Consider the following 20,786-nt stretch of genomic DNA (forward strand, 5'->3'; position numbering starts at 1 on the left):
AAGCTCTTCCCTTCCCTGCATGCTGTTTAAGCCTTCACCATGTATCAAAGCGCAGATTCAGCCTCTATTTCTCATGAAGATTTCTCTTACCTCCCTGACAAGTTCCTGTGCCCTTATTATACATTCTTATAGCATTATATTCTCTCATTCACTACTTCCTAGTTGCAATTTTATATTTATTTACAAGCTTATTATATTAGTGCTCATCTATCCAGTTTCTAAGCACCGCAAGAGATGGGACCTTATTTGTTATGTTACAATTTTGAACTCAGTATAAAGTGCCACACACGTAGTAGGCACTGAGCAAATATTATATAGTTGGGAAATTGAATAAATGCACCCCAGCACTCCTCAACTACGAAGACTTATGTTTGCAAAATTAGACTAACGTGAGCTTTTCTGGAACCATGGGGGAAGGGTTGAGGATGGAATAGACTAGAGAATTTGTAATGGAGGAGGTATGAGAGCAGGTCAAAGTATCAGGGAATTATATTACTTGACATTTTCTTACTCCCTTTTGTGTTTGTACCTTCATCTTCCATTATCCAATATTACAAGCCCCTTGAATGTAGGCATAGAGCCTTTTATTTCTAAAATTACAGTCAGCACCTAGCCCACGACCTGGCATATAGTAGGTGCTCAACAAAGCTGCCCCGAGTGAATAGATGTCATGCATTCTGGATTTAATACAGACCTTACCGTCTAAGCTGAGGTTCATTCGGGAGGGACTGAGAAAGGAATGTGAAGGCTCATGATTGTTATTTATTTATTTATTTATGAGATGGAGTTTCGCTCTGTTGCCCAGGCTGGAGTGCAGTGGCATGATCTCGGCTCATGGCAACCTCCGCCTCCCGATTTCAAGACATTCTCCTGCCTCAGCCTCCCTAGTAGCTGGTATTACAGGCATGTACCACCATGCCTGGCTAATTTTTGTGTTTTTAGTAGAGACAGGGTTTCACCATCTTGGCCAGGCTGGTCTCGAACTCCTGAACTCAGGTGATTCGCCTGCCTTGGCCTCCCAAAGTGCTGGGATTACAGGCGTGAGTCACTGCACCCAGCTGATTGTTATTTATTTATTCATTTATTTGAGACAGTGTCTGGCTCTGTTGCCCAGTGCAGTGGTGTGATCATCTGTCTCTGTACCTTCAAACTCCTGGACTCAAATGATTCCCCACCTCAGCCTCCCGAGTAGCTGGGGAGTACAAGTGTGCACCACCATGCCTGGATAATTTTTTATTTTTATTTTTTGTAGAAACAGGGTCTTGGTATGTTACCCAGTCTGGTCTCAAACTCCTGACCTCAAGTGATCCTCCTGCCTTAGCCTTCCAAAGTGCTGGGATTACAGGTGTGAGCCACCATGCCCGGCCAAGATGGTTATTTATTAGGAAAACATGGTACATTGAAGTTTTTCACAAAACATATGACAGAAAGAGCCTGGATAGTTTTTTTTTAAGCTAAGATTTATCAAGAACATATTTTTTTTTTTTGCCAGCTCTGTGATAAATGCTCTATATGCGTTATCTAGCTAATTTGTAGATGCTGCTAAATTTGCAGATGAGGAAACTGGGGTTTGGAGACATTAACTTACCAGTCTAAGGCCAGAGGATAGTGGCAAAATTAACATGGAAACTTGGGTCTGATTTTAATATTCATGGAGTTAGCAAGTTTGCTACAAGGACCCTTTCACTAACTCTGGGTTCATAAATGAGTCATCTAACACCTTTTGCCTTCATGCCGTCACCCATCGGATGGATGAATCCATTCCTACTCATATCTCAAGGCTGAATGAAAGACCGTGTGTTCGTGAACAGGCATCAGAACACATATAACTGGAAGGGGTGCCATAATTCATTCACTGGGTTCTGGCTCCACACCAGCCGAACAGGGCCTGTTATTATGTGACCTCCCATTGCTTAAGCCTCTGATAAGACAGTAAGTCTGTATACGAGGTGGCCATGAACTGCTACCTGCTTTCCAATTCCTGCTAGAAGCCCTCCTTACACCTTATGAGGCTAAGAAGCCAGAAGAGGTATTTCACTCTGGTTTTCAGCAATTTGTTCTACTCTGTGAACTTCTGTGTCTGCTTATCCAATTTCATGAAAATTAGATTAGCAAGTGCTAATTAGTGCTGACTCAGCTAGTTTAAAATGGACAGTGTCAAATGGAAGAGGAGCCTGCCAGTGTGATGTTTGGTTCCCAAATCTGCTGGGAATTAAGTTTCTGCATGGATGCCAATATCATAGGTTACTTGTGGCAGCTTGCTCCAAGCTACTTTTATGGAACACGGTGTCCCCCCCACAGACTTTTGAAAGGAGGAAGGATGCTTTTTCCATTAGCACAAGAAGAGGATTTGCTTCAGATGATTTGGTCAAAATGCTCATTCATTTATTCATTCAAAGAATCTTTTTTGAGCACCTATTATATGCCAGGCTCTGTTTTGGACTCAGGGGTACCAGTGGTGAATAAAACAGGCAAAGTTCCATCCACATCAAGCTTACATTCTAGCTGAGGTTGGTAAACAATAATGAAGTAAATATATGATACAATGTCAAGCAGCATTTCCATCTGATAGTTGTGTATTCATTAAATATGAGAAAAAATATATTTTTAAAATGCTTTGTTTAGATTTAATTCATATACCATAGAAATCATCTGCTGAAAACATACAAATCAATGGATTTCGGTATATTGAGTAATCATCACCACAGTCAATCTGAGAACATTTTCATCACTCCAAAAAGAAACTCTGCAGTCTTTAGTTATCACCCTCTTTACCCCATACCTTACCTCCAGTCCTAGACAACCACAAATCTACTTTCTTTATATATAGATTTGTCTCTTCTGGACAGAGCAAATATCATGTTTTGTGAGTGAGGAGGCATGGAAGGAGACTTTACTGTCCTCACCTCCCAGATGAGGCCTTTTGGATTTAGTTCTCCTTGGAGCTCCCTCTAAGATCTGGATTTTTAATTGCTTCACAGGCTTAGTTTCTGGCGGATGGCAGGGGTACTGGCCAGTGTCCTGATACAAATCCTCTCTTTTACCACCTTACCTCTCACTTCTAAGTCCTACCTGAGATTACAGGTGCAGAGCCAGTCAGCAAATGCTGAGAGTAAATATGCATACACGGAAACAGAAGACACTCCAGTCAGCTGTGCAGTCACATCTTCAAGCAATAAAGAAGCACATCATGTTTACAGAAGCCTCACTGTAGTCCAAATTACTATACTCTCTTACCCGGACTGTTTCAGTAGCCTGGTCTCTGTTCTCCCCATGTTTTGTCTTGCCTCTCTCTCAGCCTGCTTCTCCCAAGATACCATAATAAATGTTTCAAAGCGTGAATCTGACCATGTCACTCTCATGCTGATGAAAATCCTACATGGTCCTCAAGGTAGTCAAGGCTTTCCTTTGTAACCCATGAGGGCCTGCAAAACCTGATCCCTGGAAGACTTTCCAGCATCATCTATCACCATTCTTCCTCCAGTGTCTAAATCACTTTTAATTCTTGCAAAGTGTCACATAATCTCTAGCAGGCGTTTGCCCTTTCTGGAACACTCTTTCCTACCTGTATTGCCTGACTAGCTTCCATATGCCCTTCAGGTCCTAGATTAGAGATGACTTCCTTTAGTAGGGGGGCCTTCCTTGTTTCTTCAGGACGTGGTTAGGTACCTGTATTAGCTTTCTACTGCTGCTTAACAAATCACCCCAAACTTAACATCTTGAAAAAACAAACATCGTTTCATATTTTCTGTGGGTCAGGAATTCAGGAGTGGTTTAGTTGGATGCTTCTGGATCATGGTCTCTCATGAGTTGTAGTCATGGTGTTGGCCAGGGCTGCTGTCATCTGAAAGCTTTGGCTGGGTCTGGAGGGTCTGCCTTGAAGATGGCATACTCCCATGGGTGTTGGCAGAGGGCCTCAGTTCCTCATCTCCTGGGCCTCTTCATAGGACTATTTAACGCCCTTTCAACCTGGCCGTTGACTTCTCCCATGATACGGTTTGTGTGTCCCCACCCAAATCTCATCCCCAATTGTAGCTCCCATAATTCCCACATGTCATGGGAGGGACCCAGTGGGAGGTAATTGAATCATGGGGACAGTTTCCCCCATACAGTTCTTGTGGCAGTGAATAAGTCTCATGAGATCTGATGGGTTTCTTTTCCCCCCTCCGAGATGAAGTCTCACTCTGTCACCCAGGCTGGAGTGCAGTGGCACAATCTCGGCTAACTGCCACTTCCGCCTCCTGGGTTCAAACGATTCTCCTGACTCAGCCTCCCAAGTAGCTGGGATTACAGGTGTGAGCCACCACACCCAGCTAATTTTTGTATTTTTAGTAGAGATGGGATTTCACCATGTTGGCCAGGCTGGTCTCAAATTCCTGACCTCAGGTGATCCGCCTGCCTTGGCCTCCCAAAGTGATGGGATTACACACGTGGACCACTGCGCCTGGCTGATCTGATGGTTTTATAAAGGGGTGTTCCCCTGCACAAGCTTTCTCTTGCCTGCTGCCATGTAAGATGTCCCTTTGCTCTTCTTTTGTCTTCTGCCGTCATTGTGAGGCCTCCCCAGCCATATGGAGCTGTGAGTCCATTAAACCGCCTTCCTTTATAAACTACCCAGTCTTGGGTATGTCTTTATTAGCAGTGTGAGAACAGACTAATACACCCCAGAATGAGCAATTCAAGAAAGTGTTGGGGGAAGCTGCAATGCCTTGTATGTCCTGGTCTCTGAAGTTACACACATCTATCGTACTCTATTTGTTAGAAGCAATTCCAGTCAGTCCATCGCACATATAAGGGGGAAGAAAATTATGCTCAACCCATTGAAAGAAGGAGTTTCAAAGAACTGGTGAACGTTAGTGCCCTTTGTATCCTGCCCTAACAGTTCCTGCACTTACCCCAAATTAGCTATTTGCACACTGAATTGTCATTGTCTGTCTCTCTGACTGTGAGTTCTTCAAGGATGAAGACTTACTTTCTTTCACGATATTTAGAATATTTCTAAATTCTATCACGGTTCCTTAAATACTGTTTAGTAACCACTTGGTGAATCAATGACCTGTCCTAGATGCCTGAAAGGTCTAGATTGGTGCTTTTCAAACAGTAATGGGCATCCCTGCAAATCACCCAGGTGTCTTGCTAAAGTGAGGATTCTAATTCAGTAGGTCTGGGGTACAGCCCAAGACTCTGTTTTCCTAACAGGCTCCAAGGGGATGCTGATGCTCTGCTCCATGGAGCACACGTGGAGTGGGTTGGGGTTTAGAATATTCTAGATAAGCTTCTAGTTGTTGAGAGCCACTTCTAGATAAGCTTCATAACCCAACTGGGAAGACACACTTCCCCCAGTAGGACAGCCCAAGGCTGGCCACGAAGTAGTGTCAGCCTAGTCATGGGCAAACCTGCAGTATACTGTGCTCACTTTCCCTCCAGCAGCCCTGGTTGATTGAGAAGATGTCAGTGAAGGACAATCAAGGAAGACGCTGTGTGATACAGGAAGCCTTCCAAATAGGCAGCCCATTCTCCTTTGGCTCTGGAAGGCAGAGCTGGGTGAGGATCACTCATGTATATGCCAAGGGGTTGCATAGCATGAGCAAGTGTGGAGGGAGGCTGAGTCAACTGTTTGGGGGGATCTGAAAGCAAGTTGGAGTTGAGTGGTGATGGAGACCCCATCTCCACCTCAGAGAATTCATGAAGCCCAGACTGTCTGCTGTGGTTGAAGCAGTACTTTTGCTGGAGGCAAAGGGATTGACTATGAAATCTATTTGTACTATTCCTCTCAGTTCTTAAGATGCGTGATTCTAAGGCTCTCATTTTAGAGAAAATTGAGCAAATCCAGATGTTTTCTGTTAATACCCTGAATCTCACTTTCATCCTTGCGGTTCTGATTTTAACAAGGTGAGGCACTGGGGTGTGTGTGTGTGTGATCTGTCAACTCAAGAGGGGCATTGTCTTCTTATCACATGAAGGGCCAGTGTAAGCATAGGGTAATAATGATCATCCCCAGTGTTTGGGGAAAGGTTTCATGTCCATTTAGTCTAGTGGTGCTCAGCTACAACTGCACATTGGAATCACCTGGGAGCTTTAAAAATTACCGATGCTGGCAGGGCATAGTGGATCACGCCTGTAATCCGGGCACTTTGGGATGCCGAGGTGGGAGGATCACCTGAAATACCAGCCTGGCCAACATGGTGAAACCCTGTCTCTACAAAAGTACAAAAATTAGTCAGGCATGATGGTGGGTGCCTGTAATCCCAGCTACTCAGGAGGCTGAGGGGGAAGAATCGCCTCAAACGTGGGAGGCAGTGACCCAAGATCACACCGTTGAGCTCCAGCCTGGGCAACAGAGCAAGACTCAGTCTCAAAACAAACAACAACAACAACCACAAGACACCTACTGATGCCTGGGTTCCACCTCCAGAGATTCTGATTTAATGGGTCTAGAGTGTAAGTTGGGCATCAGAACGTTTTAAACCTTCCCAGGTGATGCTATTGTGTGGCATGGTTGAGAGCCACTAGTTTCATCTTACATGAATCCTTCACTAATAAAGGTAAGGGTTCATGTCAGATGAAACTAGTAGCTCTCAACAACTAGATAAGGTGATCTGTCTTTTTTATTTTTAAAGAAATGAAAAAAATTGTATCACAGCAATTGATACTGCCTCAAATGAGTGACTGCCTCAAATTCGTACAACCAGTAAGTAGGAGGGTCAGAACTCAAACTCAAGTTAGTTGCTTAGTGCTCGTTCAACTTGCATCACCAATATTGCCTCCAGGTAGCTAGTATTAATGCACATGACAAAGGAAGAGAACTTGAAAGATGGAGACATGAGATATCTGGTTAAAGGTCAGACTTTGAGTTAGGGTGTAGTTAGGGCTCTGTATTTCTAATGTCCCTGTTTGCTCTTCTTCTCCTGTGTCTTTGAAGCCAAGTTTGGGCCAATACCCATATTAGATAAATAAATCCTAGGCTCCTTGAGGACAAAGGTGATATTACTATCTGCTGATCCAGACCATGAATAGTCAAGGTTGAAAAATGAAATTGGCAGGAAGAAGTGTATTTTATTGGACCCAGACCTGGAATGTCAGTGTTCTTAGTTCTGAGAAATTCTTGCTCTTGGAATTCATCCACTTTCCTCTTTGGATACTTGCAACCTCCCTGCTCACAACCCATCACTGATTAAATTAGCAGATGCTGATGATAGAATGAGACTGAGGCCAGTGATGCGTAAATAATTTCTTGGCAGTGAAGGAGGCCCCAAAGGTTTTACAAAAAAAAAATTTTTTTAAAGCACTAACTAAGGAATAGAGCTAAAATGCTCAGACACTGCATGGAAGCCAGGGATTGTATTAAATCAGAGTAATTGGGGTGGAGAAGGGAGAGTGTTTTATAGTAATTGTCATCATAGCTGGCACCAGATCTCCTCTCAGGTAAGAACATAGACGCTCGGAACTTACGAGAGAACTTAGCTTTCCAGTCTTCTTTAGGTGTGGAATGTGAAGTCCTGAGCGGGGCTGGTCTGCGAAGAGTCAGCAAGGTGAAAAGAGATAACAGAGTTTTGGGAGGTGTGGGAGAGCAGACAAAACAGGGAGTAAAGAGAGGGAGACGGGAACATGTCTGGAAGCTGGAGATTGCCCAGGCAGGTGACCATTGAGAGATTTCTAAAACTTGCGAGAATTGGGGGTATGTAATATTCTAAACCATATGAAATCTTATGCAGTCCCTTATCTGAATGCCTTGGTGAAATCTGCTTTCCACATAGCTCAACAATTGTATTTTGAGGAATAAAGGGATCAGTGTACTTATTAGGGAGAAGTTACATAGTGCAGAAAGGAGAAAAAAAAAAAAAGAACTTGCAGAATAAAAGGTGATCTGTAAAATGAACCAATTCAGTGGCAATGAGACCCAGGGTTGTAGCTGAAGTTGACTCTCCCCAAGAACCTCCAAAGAGATTGGGGGGACAATACTGTGTCTCCCTCAGTTTGGGGTGTTTTGAAAAAATCTCATTTAAATCTCTGAAGTCAAGGTGATGCCACCTTGTCGCAAATGGAGGCTTAAGGAAGATTTCCAGTCTGCAATAGAGAACATGGAGGCCAGACTAAATGGAACGCCCCTGAGGAAATTGCGGATGTAGCAGCAGTCCAGTTCACACGCTCATTCATTCATTCATCAAACACTGGCACAACATCTTACATCGTCAAGGCATGTAATATGTGCCGAGAATATAGACACTGTCCTTGCCCTCAAGGAACTTTCACCTTTGGAGTGAGAAGGCAGGGATAACTGATATTTATCGAGCTCTTTCTGTATGCAGATACTAGGCTATCTATTTCACACACTTTGTCTTTTTAAAATTCTCCCAGCAGCTTTATGAGCAATTATTATCCCCAACATATATATAGGGAATCTGAGGCCCAGAGACATTAGGGAACTTGTCTCAAATCTGACTTAGCTAATCCATGATTAAAAAAAAACGAGTGTTTGGACACAGGATTATCTGACCCTTAAGTTGGAGGAGGGGTCCTTATTTTGGTCAGAGGCACTTGAAAATTGGCAGTAGGTGGATCAGTCTGGATGTGTCATTTGGCAAATGTTCCCGGTGTTTTTCTGGAGTCTCACCTGATCTGCTCTGATGCCTAATAGCCTGTCCATTACCAGTGCTTTCTACCACGGGGTTAGCCATTGGTATTCTCATCAGCTCCATGTTTTGAAGCTGAACACACTAACTCAACAAGCCACAGATAACACATCATGAATGCGTTGGCTAGCACGAGCATTCTGCGGGCGTGCTGAGGGGACAGGGCGGTGGAGAGCTCAGTGTGGAGCCTGGAATGGTGATGCTCCAGAAACGTGGAGAGAGATGCTGCTCTTCATGGCAGGTACACAGCCCCTGCTTCCTGCAGCAAGTTAGAATCATCCACCATCACTAGCAAAGGGCTGTTAGAAGGGCCTTTTTAACGTGTCCTGTGCCCAGGCTACAAGGAGCAGTCCATCATGTTGCATAAGCACAAACACTCCACAGCTAATTAAGTGAGGGTGAAATCATCTGCACCATCCATGTGATATTTATTTAAAATGATTTGCTTAAGAGAGGCCCAGGGTCCTTCTCCTTAGGGAGGTATAGAGGAACTGGGAGGAGAAAATTTGGGCACTTGAGGAGCAGAAACGAATTGGACTGGCAAGCGGAGAAGCCACCTGGGCCTGCAGTTGGCTGTGGCAGTGAATGGACATCTGTTGTTTTTGTCTGTTTGGCACCATCCTCTCCCGTTGGGGATCCATTTCTCTTCTACTCCTATCAAGTAATGGGGATGGGGCTGCCAATCACAGTTTACCATCCAATCCCCTGGTCACAGGGGTCAGCATGTGATCCAGGTTCAGGCAATCGCAGTGCCTTGTTTGCCTGATCCGAGTGATAGGTCCAGAGTTAGAGCCAGCGCTTTTGGCAATGAGGACAAAGGACACTGATATTTTTGTGTTATGGAGTTCAAAGGACAAGGAGCAGGAACTTCTGGGGCCTTCTTTATTTACCATGTGGAGTTAGCTGTCTGTAGGAGATAATATCAAACAGAGGCCAGCAAAAATGAAGAGGGGACTGTGAGTATTGGGGTGCCAGTTTCAGTTCTTGAGTCCCCCAAGTGCTGTCCTAGTTCTTATAATTTGCGTTTAAATTGCCATCTTCTAAAGTTTCATGACTCAATACGTTCCCCTTCTGATTACAGTTCTGTGAATTGGGTTACTGTTACTCGAAAGTGAAAGAACCTTGACTGACGTAGATGTGAACGTCAAAAATCACATCTTGGGAATATTTTCTTGCATGGAGCTGACACCTTAACATGTTCTGCATTTTGTGCTGGGTAGGAATTGGACTATACGCTTACACGTCTGAACTTGAATGGACGTCAGGTGTCAATGGGTCCCATTCTTCCATTTATTTGGCAGTTGAGGGGGCTGAGACTCATCATGGAAAAGAGACTCGCCATGATCACACAGCAAACCAGGGGCACAACCAAAGCTGTGAAGGGCCTGGACTTCTTGATTCTCAGACCAGTAGTCCCTATCTGGGTTAGGGCTGATGAGGTTTCCGGGCCCAGCAGTGGAACAAAGGAACTAACTATGAATGGACAGGATCAAGAGTCTCCAAACCATGATGGCAGGCCAGGCATACCTCCTTCTTGCCCCAGCTCTGTTTCCACCCTTAAAACTTGCCAACACCATGTGGAGTGAATTATTCTTGGTTTGGTCTTATGCTCAGAGACCCAGCCTAGAACTCAACTTTCAGCACCTTGGCAGCAAGGCCTCAAAGCCAGCCCTACAAAAAGTCTAGATGTTTTCAACATCGGTGTGGTGTGAGTTTCAAAGCATGGTCATCTACATATCCTGTGGAGCCGTGAAAAGAGGCAGGCTGCTGGGAGTGGGTGCACTGTTGAGACAGAGCTTTCTACTCCCACTTTACCCAGGGCACCCCTCCTAATCACCCATTTTTAAGTCTTTTTTTTTTTTTAATATATATGTGGAGGTTTAAGGTACACTTTGAAAAAGCATTCCCTTAAAGAAAACAAAACAAAACAAAACAAAACACAACCCTTTTTTTTTTTTTTTTTTGAGACGGAGTCTTGCTCAGTCGCCCAGGCTGGAGTGCAGTGGCGTGATCTCGGCTCACTGCAAGCTCCGCCTCCCGGGTTCACATCATTCTCCTGCCTCAGCCTCCCAAGTAGCTGGGCCTACAGGCGCCCGCTGCCACGCCCAGCTAATTTTTTTGCATTTTTAGTAGAGACGGGGTTTCACCGTGTTAGCCAGGATGGTCTCAATCTCCTGACCTCGTGATCCACCCGCCTCGGACTCCCAAAGTGCTGGGATTACAGGCGTGAGCCACCACGCCTGACCTCAAACACAACTCTTAAAATCATGAATTTAATGAACTTAAACCAAGTAAATAAGCAGGAAAGAAATTCCAAGTGACCCTTCAGTAGGGCCAGAAACCTCATTATTGAAGGTAAAAATCACAACTTACTTTACAATGACCCATATTTTGACAAATACTATCCATCAAATGATGGTTGTAAAGACAGAATCTTGGACAAATGGCCCCATACCCATATTGTTAATTAAGATATATGGTCTCATTCACTTGTCCGTTCACTAAATATTCACTGAGTGCCCATACGCTGGACTCCCCTGTGCTAAATACTGGAGGCACCACAGTGAACAAGGTAGCTGTGATCCTTACTCCTACGAAGCTTTTAGAAATTTATTCTTCTCTTGCAACTGAACTCATTTTTTGAGGACTTATCTCCGGGCAGAGGAAAGGGAGTTTGGGTGTAAGGTCAGGCTGGAAAGAAGTTTTGACAAATGAATCTTGAGTCCATCCATCTTTCTAAATATGTAGTCAGTCACCATCTCTCCTGAGCCAAGCTCAAGGAGGCTGAAGCTGACACAGCTCCCCATATATTTGCCCCTCTGTCTGTCTAATGGGGAGATATCTAGCCTATTTTGTTCTAGCTGCTAAAATCCTATCTGTGTCTCAGTACCTGTCTTCCTTTAAGGACTTTGAAGGGTGAATTAGAAGCATCTTTACGATGCAGGCATCTAGGCTCCCAACCCCTGGGGATAGCCCTCAGAAACCACATATACACGTAATAGTGAGCCAGCCTCAGGGGTGGAGGAACTGGTCTTCCCAATGACTTATGAAAGTCTCATTGGAAGATGGGAAACTTTGGTTCTGGACTTGACCCTGCTGACCATGGGTAGCTTCAAGCAAATCCCTTCACCTTTCTGGCTCTCTTGTAACTTTACTTACGGAGTGAAGGAACTAAAATGTGGATTTTCCCAAAGAAACATTTAAATTTCCATTTCTGATTGGATTCGTTAAGGTAAGGCTAGCTTGCTGTAACTGAAAGTCTCAGGGGCATGACAAAATACATGCTTCTTTCTTTTCATGTCATAGTCAGTAGGGGTGACTCTGGTCAAGTGGTCTTTCATGTGGCTATGCAGGGGCTCAGTTACTTTCCAATTTGTGACTCTGCCTTCCTTTAAGGTAGATGCTGTGCAAAATTTCCAAAAAGACCACCAGAATAGGTCAATTGAAAGAATGCACAAAATCAAGGTGACTCAAAACACTTGAGCTGGCAAATGGTGAAAGATTGAGACAGGAGAGACTCCAGTGGGAAGTTTTAGGGACCAGGGCTAGAGGTGCCACGTACCTATTCTACCCACATTCCATTGGCCTGAGTCAGTCACATGGCCATGGCTAAGAGCAAGGAAGTCTGGGAAATGCAGTCTAGCTGTTCCATTGGCCTGACTCTGTCACATGGCCACAGCTAAGAGCAAGGCAGTCTGGGAAATGTAGTCTCTGTGGTAAAGAAGAAAGGAAAACAGGTTTGCCAACCAACCAGTTGGGTATAGGAAACTGCAACTTTCCATGGCGGTTGCTTCTTGTTATTCTCTACTCAGTAAGGGTTTAAAAATCATATACTTCTGCCTCAACCAGAATAAATTATTTATAGGAGGTTGTTGCTATAATCCAGTTAGAAGATGACAGCAGCTTTTATGAGGGAAATCTGTCCACACACCCAGTTTTTCCCAGGAGAGGCCATTTATGCTTGTAGTCTCAGCATCCCATCCATGTGGTACCTCCTTTTAACTCTCAAAAGTATCCCAGTTTGGATGACAAATTATATAGTCATCCTATCTTCACCATGCAGATGACAGAAGAGAATATGAGATTGTATAAAGATGCACAGTATTGCTGGAAAAAAGCCACATATAGCCACTGTTCCATAAAGGCAGTATTTTTTTAATTTTAAAATTCTGCATCTGAAAACACAGTATGACAGAAAGCATCTATATACACCTGCAGTGTTTTTGGTATGATACAGTATTTAATACATCCACTGTTTTCTGCAAAAAATTTTGCTTTGTCAGACAGAAACAAACTTCCCTAGACAAAAAAATACAGCTAAGGCACAATTTTGTTGTTGTTGTTGTTCTGCTAAATAAAAAGACAGAAAAGGTGCAAAAATGGGCAGGTAATGCAATCATTTCTGAGAATCACATTCTACCTCAAGGAAAAGCATTCAGATGACTGGAACTTTGATTACTGGTCAATTTCAGATAGTTCAATATCTCTTAAAATACTCCTTTAAATAAATAGCAAAATATCTACATATTTCAGTGTGTGCCATTTGAATTCTTTTTTTAAAACTTTATTTACAGATTCTCTGTTTTTTAAAATCAACACATTACAAAATATTTCTGTACAGTTTTATGCATATTATGATCTATAACAAAATAGTTATTTTTAAAAACTATATCACCACATGTCTTTGAAAACAATGAAGGGGACGGTAATAACTTAGAGTGAGGCCTCTAAAACAAATACCCAAACAAATGCTATTGACAACATATTACAAAAAAAAAAAAAGGCAAAAGGACTACAAAGACAATTGCGCACAATTCTAGTGAATTTCCTGTGAAAACCCTGGGGTTGTCTTTGGCCTCCATCAGCACTGGAGCAATGGAAGGGTAAAGAATAGAGTCTGAAGGTAGGAGAAGGGTGATCCCTTTGAGAACCCTACCCATCCGGGAATATTTAGTGCTATCACTTTCCAGGCAGGAAGGATGAACAGATAAATGGAGAACGTCTCCTGATTTACCCTTGAATGAAGTACATAAAGTCACCCAGTCTTGGGGGCAGGGGAGGTTTGCAAAGCCTTTTCGAGCACTCTGCCGGTAATTAAGCCAGCCCATTACAGCGGCAATATGCTCTAAGAGAGTGCTTCAGGAGTTGGCTGAGCTTTAGATGAGCACCCAAGCCTTCATTTTGCCCATAGGAAAAATATAAGAACATTTTTCTTAAAGACGACATTTGTAAGCAATTTCTATAGCATCTGCAAACTACAGATTGGCAGCCCCTCCCTTAGGAGGCTGCCCACAGAAGCTTCACGATGCTCTTTCTTCTGCGATGTTGGTGGAGATGGGAGGGAAAGGATGGATGGTCAGCTTCCCAAAAATAATGTTAAGGCCACATTTCGAAAAGGAGAAACCTAAGGCTTTTTTTGTTTGTTTTGAAGGAGGGATGGGAGAAGCAAGTTGGAGGAACATGAGGGATGGAGTAGATGGCATTAGAGATGGGGATGACAAGGTGCAGAACCCGCTTTCTGGTGGTGTCTGTAGGCAGAGGCAGTTGGAATATTCCCAGCCAAGTGGAGAGGGAAGAGAGGCCACATTCTCCCTGCATAAGCTTGGCAAGACCAGAGCCAAAGACAACGTGAGGGGTAGACACAGGTGGCGCAAGAAAGCCCTCCTCCATCTTAAGAGGGTCCTATACAGTATCTTGTTTGCAAGGTAAAAACAAACAAATAAAAAAACTTCTAAGTTAGAGAGCCAGAGAGGAAGAGAGAGAGGAGAGAGAGAATTTGCATAGATCATACATTCAGCTCAAGCAGATTTGGACAACTTCGTTCCCCCCTCCCAGGTAAACTCAGCAGACACAATGAGGTAGCGCCTGTGGTAGACCCATGGGCAAAGTAAGGTAACTGAGGCAGAAGCAAACAGGACATCCCATGAGCCAGCACAGCCCTATGTGATTTCCAAAGAGGCTTCCAGGGATGGGGCAAGATGGCTGTCAACGCTTGGGATTTGGAGAGAGCCTGGCTGTTTCACACCCTACCTCCTCCTCCTCCTCCTCCTCCTCGACTGTCTTCACCATTTCTGCCTGGTTGGATGCAGTCCCACAAGGGGTAGCCCCAGGCAGATGTGGACCTCTGCATATCTAAGAGGCAGCAGTCCAGATCTCCAGATTCTGTTCCTTCTTCGCTTCAGCACAATCTTGGGACCAGGAGAACAGAATGATCCATTCCCCCTCTGTGGAACTGTCTCTTGGGGAGGGGAATTTGACTTAGCAAGGGGTCCCCATTTAGAGTTCAACATGTGCTGTTGTTTTTGCCCTGACCTGATGCTGGCTTTTTTCCTCTTCTACCAGGGCAATGCATAATCTCACTGTAAACCACCTCGCCAGAGAGCAGAGGTTGCTGGCAGTGCACATGTGGAACAGTGGAATTTTTCTTTGCCCACTATGTATTAAAAAAAAAAAAAAAACAAAAACCGACATTGAAAAAATCAGATTTTTTTTCAAAAAATCTGGATTTCTGGTTTCCTTTCCAAATTGGAAGATTCCACTACACTGTGCTTACATTTTTAACATACAGTGATAGGTTGGGGCCGAGTAGCAGCTGCTCATTCTGGGTAGGTCATGTTCATGTCAGTAAGACCACGGTCCCCAGCCCCACTCCCATCATGCCCTTTTGTCTCACACCAACCATTTCACTCATCTGTGCTAGTATCCTGGGCTCCGTAAGCATCTGTAACCCCTACCACAGTGTGTGGCTTTGATCCTGTAGGTCTAGTTTGCTGTCTTTAAAGCGGAGTGCTTTAAAGCGAACAGCTGCTTCTAGAATGTACACCTCTCCACCCCTGGATGCTGCTGGAGAGCTGGTGCTCCAAATCCTCAGTGAACTTGGTTGTGGAAGGGCTCTTTATTCATACCCCACTCCTGGTAGCTACTGCCCTGCTCTCTGCATCTTTCTGGCAGAAAGCTTAAGGTTCTAACCAGTGTCTTCTGTTTGCCAACTAGAGAACCAGAGGGAAACATGGTCTTCAAACACCCAAACTTGTGCCCAAAGTAGAAGCAATTGCAGTGAGCGAGAAGTGGGGGGCAGGTCTTGTGGTTCTGCTCATCCTCTCTAAACTCCATTTGCATTTTAGAAGTTAAACCCACAATGAGAAATGAAGCCAGAAGGAGTCATGATCTCACCAGGAAAGCCTTTTTTTCCTCTGCAAAGGGAGAAAGCAGTGTACTTGTTACAACACGGGGGAATTGCTCACTGCCTCCTTGGAGACACACCGCTTTATGCGTGGACCAGGAAGGTGAAGGGGGATGTGGGAAGGCTGGCTGTCTCCTGAGCTCAATTTCTGCCTGAATGTCACTCAGTGAGTGGGACACTATATGGAGGGCTGCAGCCTAAGGAATGCTTCCTTCTCTCCACAAACCAACACCCCAAGGCCCACCGTTAAGCCTTCCTGAGCTTCCAGGGACCTGTCACTGGCTCAGCTCACAGGTGCTATGCCCTGCAGGCTGTAATAGGTTTCCAGAGACCATGGCCCTGTGCTTTTGAAATCTTCCACAACCCAAGCTCCAGGCTGTCTGACAATGGCCTCCAGCAAATAAATCATTCTCAGGCAGGTTAAAAAAACAATTTTCCCTGGAAAAACATCCTCTTTCCTCAAATCATGCTGGGCTTTGTTTGGGATTTACCTTTTTTTTTTTTTTAAACCAAATGTAGTATCTGCAACCTTATTCTCTGGTCTCTAATAACATTAGAGAAGGCAGAGGAATAACTCTGTGTGACTTCTCAGCTCTCCGAATTAGCTGTGGTGAGGAAGAAATGAAGTCACAGGAAAAAGGGAAGGGTCCCCAGAGTCAGCCAACTCTTGCCATTTCTCCACTTGTTCCAGGATAAAAACAAAAAAAGGCAGACATGTTAGTGGGTGCAGGAGGGACCCTGTCTTGACGTCTGCAAGTTCACATTATGCACGGGGACTTGCCACTGCTGAGTCCCCAAAGCCACTGCAAATAACGCTGCAAACACAAAGCACTAGTGGCCCAGCAAAGAGGGTGAAAGGGAAGTTCCTGAAGTGGCTTCAGCAGCCCCAGGGAAACCCTGGCCAGAGGCAGAGGCCGGGAGCAGAAAGAGGATGTGGTACCCAGCTTCTGGCCACCATAGAGTCTGTAAAAGAGATCATAGGGGCTTTCTGAGAAAAGTACCATGAGATCCCTAGAATCGCTGTTGAGAATGACTATCTCCTGGACTCTGCTGCCTGGATCTGATGACCCTCTTCCTAAGATGGATCTCGCTCAAAGGAGCCTGTTTCCCTCCATTAAGGTCACATGGATGCCCATGATTAGATGGGCCATGGGAAGGCATCCACGGAGCAAGCAGGGATGGCCCAAGCTCTCTGCAGCTAGCACATTCCCCACCCATCCTCCAAGCTTTCTGCCTGTTACCTCCTCGTGCCTGTGGCGGGGGGTGAGTGGGGGGAGGATGGGAGGCTCAGGAATTCCAATACTCTTGGGATCCGAGAGAGAGAGGAGGCTGACAATCTGTATAAGGAAAAAGCGAGGCTCCAATGGTCTCCAAGGCACCCCACTCAAAGCCAGTGGAAGATGCCGGTCGGAGCTTTCTTGGCATGGTGTTCAATGCCCCTGCTTTTACTCTGAGGAGGAGGAGGATGGGGGGTAGACGCAGAGAAAGATAAACCAAGAGAGAGACACCAGAGGGTGGGAAAAGGGGCCTTTTGTGAATAAAGGCAGCTTCAGTTAGTAAGATAACATAATTGACAAGCTGCAAAAACAGCACCTACTAATTAGTCATTGACTAAAACATATAAATAATAAATATCTAAAGTGACCCTTCTCTACATCCTCCATTGCTAACAGGACATCCTGCTTTGCGAGGTTTGGGATGGGGCAAGCACAAAACGAAGGGCAGCCCCTTCAAACCTATGCTGGAGAGAAGTCTCAGGACTGGCTCTCCATGGGAAGGGCAGATGGCTACCAGTGGTGAGCCCTTTTTCCAAGGGAATCCCACCATTCAGGCGACATGGGATTACAGGAGCAAGGGACGCCTCCTGCGAAGGGCTCTCCTGGTGAACAGGGATGACACTCCAGGGGGCTCGTGGCAGGGAAACCTTTTGGGTTTCTGATAACTCAAACACTTGAATCATACTGTTTTTCGTTGTTTAAATAACCTTACCACTTGTATGTTGCCATGTCCCATTGAGCCTGTTGGCCCCTTAGATTAGGAAGGGCATGAAATTAAAAACCAAATCTGAAATGCTATTTCCTGGACGGGAAAAGTCTGGTTCATGCGGTTTGGTCACTCTCAACAGCACCGGCATGCAACTGACAAAGGGTTTGTGTGTCTGACCTCAGAACAGAAGGGCTCTGGCAGGGGATGGGTGCTGCTGTGCTATCTAGCTCAGGAGTTTTGCTCCAAGCATTGCTTTGTGAGTTTCACGGTGTTGCCTTGTGAGTTTCACGGGGTTGCCTTGTGAGTTTCATGGTCATGGCCATCAAAGTTCCCATTTTCAAGGATCAAAGAAGGTCATGGTATTGAGTTTGGTGCTCACAAACATCATCCTATTTCTGCTACTTTGTGTGGCAGCCTTGAGGGAAGGAGGCCTAGACCCCTGGACAGGTGGCAGTTGCACTTGTGGCTGGACCTTGGCCATGCCACATCAAAAGGCTTTCCCACTTACCTAGTTACTAAGGAGAATAGCTCAACCCAAGGAGGCCACTGAGAGGCTCAGAGCTCTCCTAAGGCTGCAGTCTCCATGAGAAAGGGACCACGACCAAGGCTGGCACAAAAGTCCCTCAGCCAAGGGAGGAGCAGAAAGATGAACCAAAGGGCGGGGCTGGAGTTTGAACCCATGGTTGGTCTGGGCAGTGCTTGTCAAACTGGCATTTGCAGAGCCCTTGGGTTCTGAAGAGGTACCGTAGGAGATACCCTGGGCAAGGGGACCGACCGGAGGGCTGAGCTTTGGGAGGGAGCCTTGTACTCTTGAGCTTCAACCAGAGCAGCTTGGATTTCGTCCGCACCCTGAACTCCACTTATGACTGTGCTCAGTAAACAAAAGTTCTGCTGCTCAAAATAAAAGTTTCAAAATCACTCGTCTGGGGGCAGGGTGGGTCACTGGACGGGGAAGACAAGGAACCTGTAGGAGTTGAGGATCAACCAGAAGAGGTGAGACCGTCACAGTGCAGGGACTGAGCCGTCCCACCCGCAGCTTGCCAAAGGCAGGTTGTTGGCTGATCCTGCTTTGACCTGCTGACCTTCCCTTTCCATCATTCTATGGCCAGGAGAGACCCATTCTCAGAGGGTGCCCCCCCCCCCCCAGGGTGAGAGGCCAGGGTTCAGGCCTCACAACCCCTCTGGCTGCTTTCCTGTTGAGATCCTGCTGTGGCCCACTCCTCGTGCCCAGTGCTACCTGAGCCGGCCATCAGGTTTGACCGCCCCCAGCTCCGACTTGGGGTCAGGGCTGAAGGAGCTCCAGGCTGTCTGGCTGCAGATCTGCATGACCCGGCAGGCCGTGGGGCCCGTGGCACAGATGTCCATGGCAGTCCACATCCCGCCCACCAACGAGTCCAGCCATCCCTCCAGCACTGTGCCCGCGGAGGCTGCGTTCCTCCGTGCCTGCTCCACCTGGGCGGGGCTGATGGGCAGGCTGAGGACGGGGTTCAGGCTCTGGAAGCTTTGCTCCATGTAGGTGTTGCGGAGGGGCCCATTGTGCAGCTTCAGTGCCTCCTCTGAAAGACAAAGGGAGCAATTTGAGGATTAGAACAGCCACCAATAGGATGCCTAGTCATACTTAACCCTGTGCCTGGTGCTGCACTGGGCACCATGCATCGCCTCATTTAATTCACATGACAATCTCATGAGGAAGTTCTTTTAGCAGTCCCATTTCACAGCTGAGAAAACTGAGCCCGTAAGGACAGAGCCCACTCTGTACAGGGCATGGTGCATGCCTTTATTCATTCAACACATGTTTACAGAGCACCTTTGACAGCAGACACTGATTCAGCCAATACATATTTTTAAGCACCTACATTGTGCCAGGCATTCAGTCAACACATATTTACTAAACACCCATGGTCTGCAAGGCACTGTGTCATTTGAAAAAGGTATATTAAGTACCTATTAGGTACCAGGATCTATTCTAGGTGCTGGAGCAAACCAGATAGGAAGGTTAAGATCCAGTGGAGGGAGAACAACAACAAAGAAATAAACAAGTAGATAAATAAGGTTATTTCAGGCAGTGGTAAGTGTCATGAAGGCAAAAAAACAAAAAACAAAAAACAAAAAAAAACAGAGTATTGAGAGAAGAGGGTTGGCAAACTGCAGCCCTTGGACCTAATGTGGCCTGTGTTTGTAAATAAAGTTTTATTGGAACATGGCTTTGCCCATGTATTTGCATATTGTCTATGGCTGCTTTTGTGCTACCAGAGCTGAGTACTTGAGACAGAGTCTGTATTTTACCCAACAAGCTGAAAATATTTTGTATCTAGCCCTTTACAAAAAAAGTTTGCTGACCCCTGGGTTAGAGAGTGACAGGGTGTTTGTTTATGTTAGACAAGGTGGGTAGGGGAGACCTCTCTGGGGAGGTGACATCTGAGCTGAGTGATGATTAACATACAGATCCTGGGGAAGAGAATTCTAGGCAGAGGGAACAGCAAGTGCAAATCTGAATTAAGCCTCTTTCCCCAAATCACACAGATGCTGAGTGTCACAGCCAAAGTCTGTACCCGGGTCTGTACCCAGATCTCAGCTGCTGAGTGTCCACCTTGTACTCTGCATAAGTTGGATTTCTGCTTCCTAGAAGCCTAAGACAGGGTGCATGAACTGACCACAGCGCAATCACTCTGGAAGTATGAAGTTTTGAACCTGGTTGAGGCGGGGTGGGAGTTCGAAGTAGCTCTCAGAACAGTGCTGCCTTGCTGGGCCCCTCCTATGTGCCAGTCACTTTGTGAAGCACTTCATACAAGAGCCCAGGTACTACAGATGCAAAGCCGTCTGGTTTTGCATCCCCATGTCCAACATACCAGGTGTGTGACTTCTGACCTCCATGCCTTGTACCTCAGTTTCCTCATCAATAAAATGGGTAAAGTACTAATACCTTCCTTCTTACTTTGTGAGGCTTAAATGGGCTGACTCATATAAAGTGTTTACAAATGACA

The 20,786-nt window shown here is 45.5% G+C and overlaps 1 protein-coding gene across 1 annotated transcript in view; it reads right to left on the reverse strand.

The window, feature by feature from the left end:
- Positions 1-12,767: 12,767 nt before the first annotated feature.
- XYLT1 (xylosyltransferase 1) overlaps positions 12,768-20,786 on the reverse strand; it is a 370,064-nt gene continuing 362,045 nt past the window's right edge. Inside the window, 1 exon segment of the mRNA XM_025371181.1 lies at positions 12,768-19,358. Coding sequence (XP_025226966.1) covers positions 19,036-19,358 — 323 coding nt within the window. The 3' untranslated portion in view covers positions 12,768-19,035.

This window comes from Theropithecus gelada, chromosome 20 (genome assembly GCF_003255815.1).
Source record: "Theropithecus gelada isolate Dixy chromosome 20, Tgel_1.0, whole genome shotgun sequence".
Classification (NCBI taxonomy): domain Eukaryota; kingdom Metazoa; phylum Chordata; class Mammalia; order Primates; family Cercopithecidae; genus Theropithecus; species Theropithecus gelada.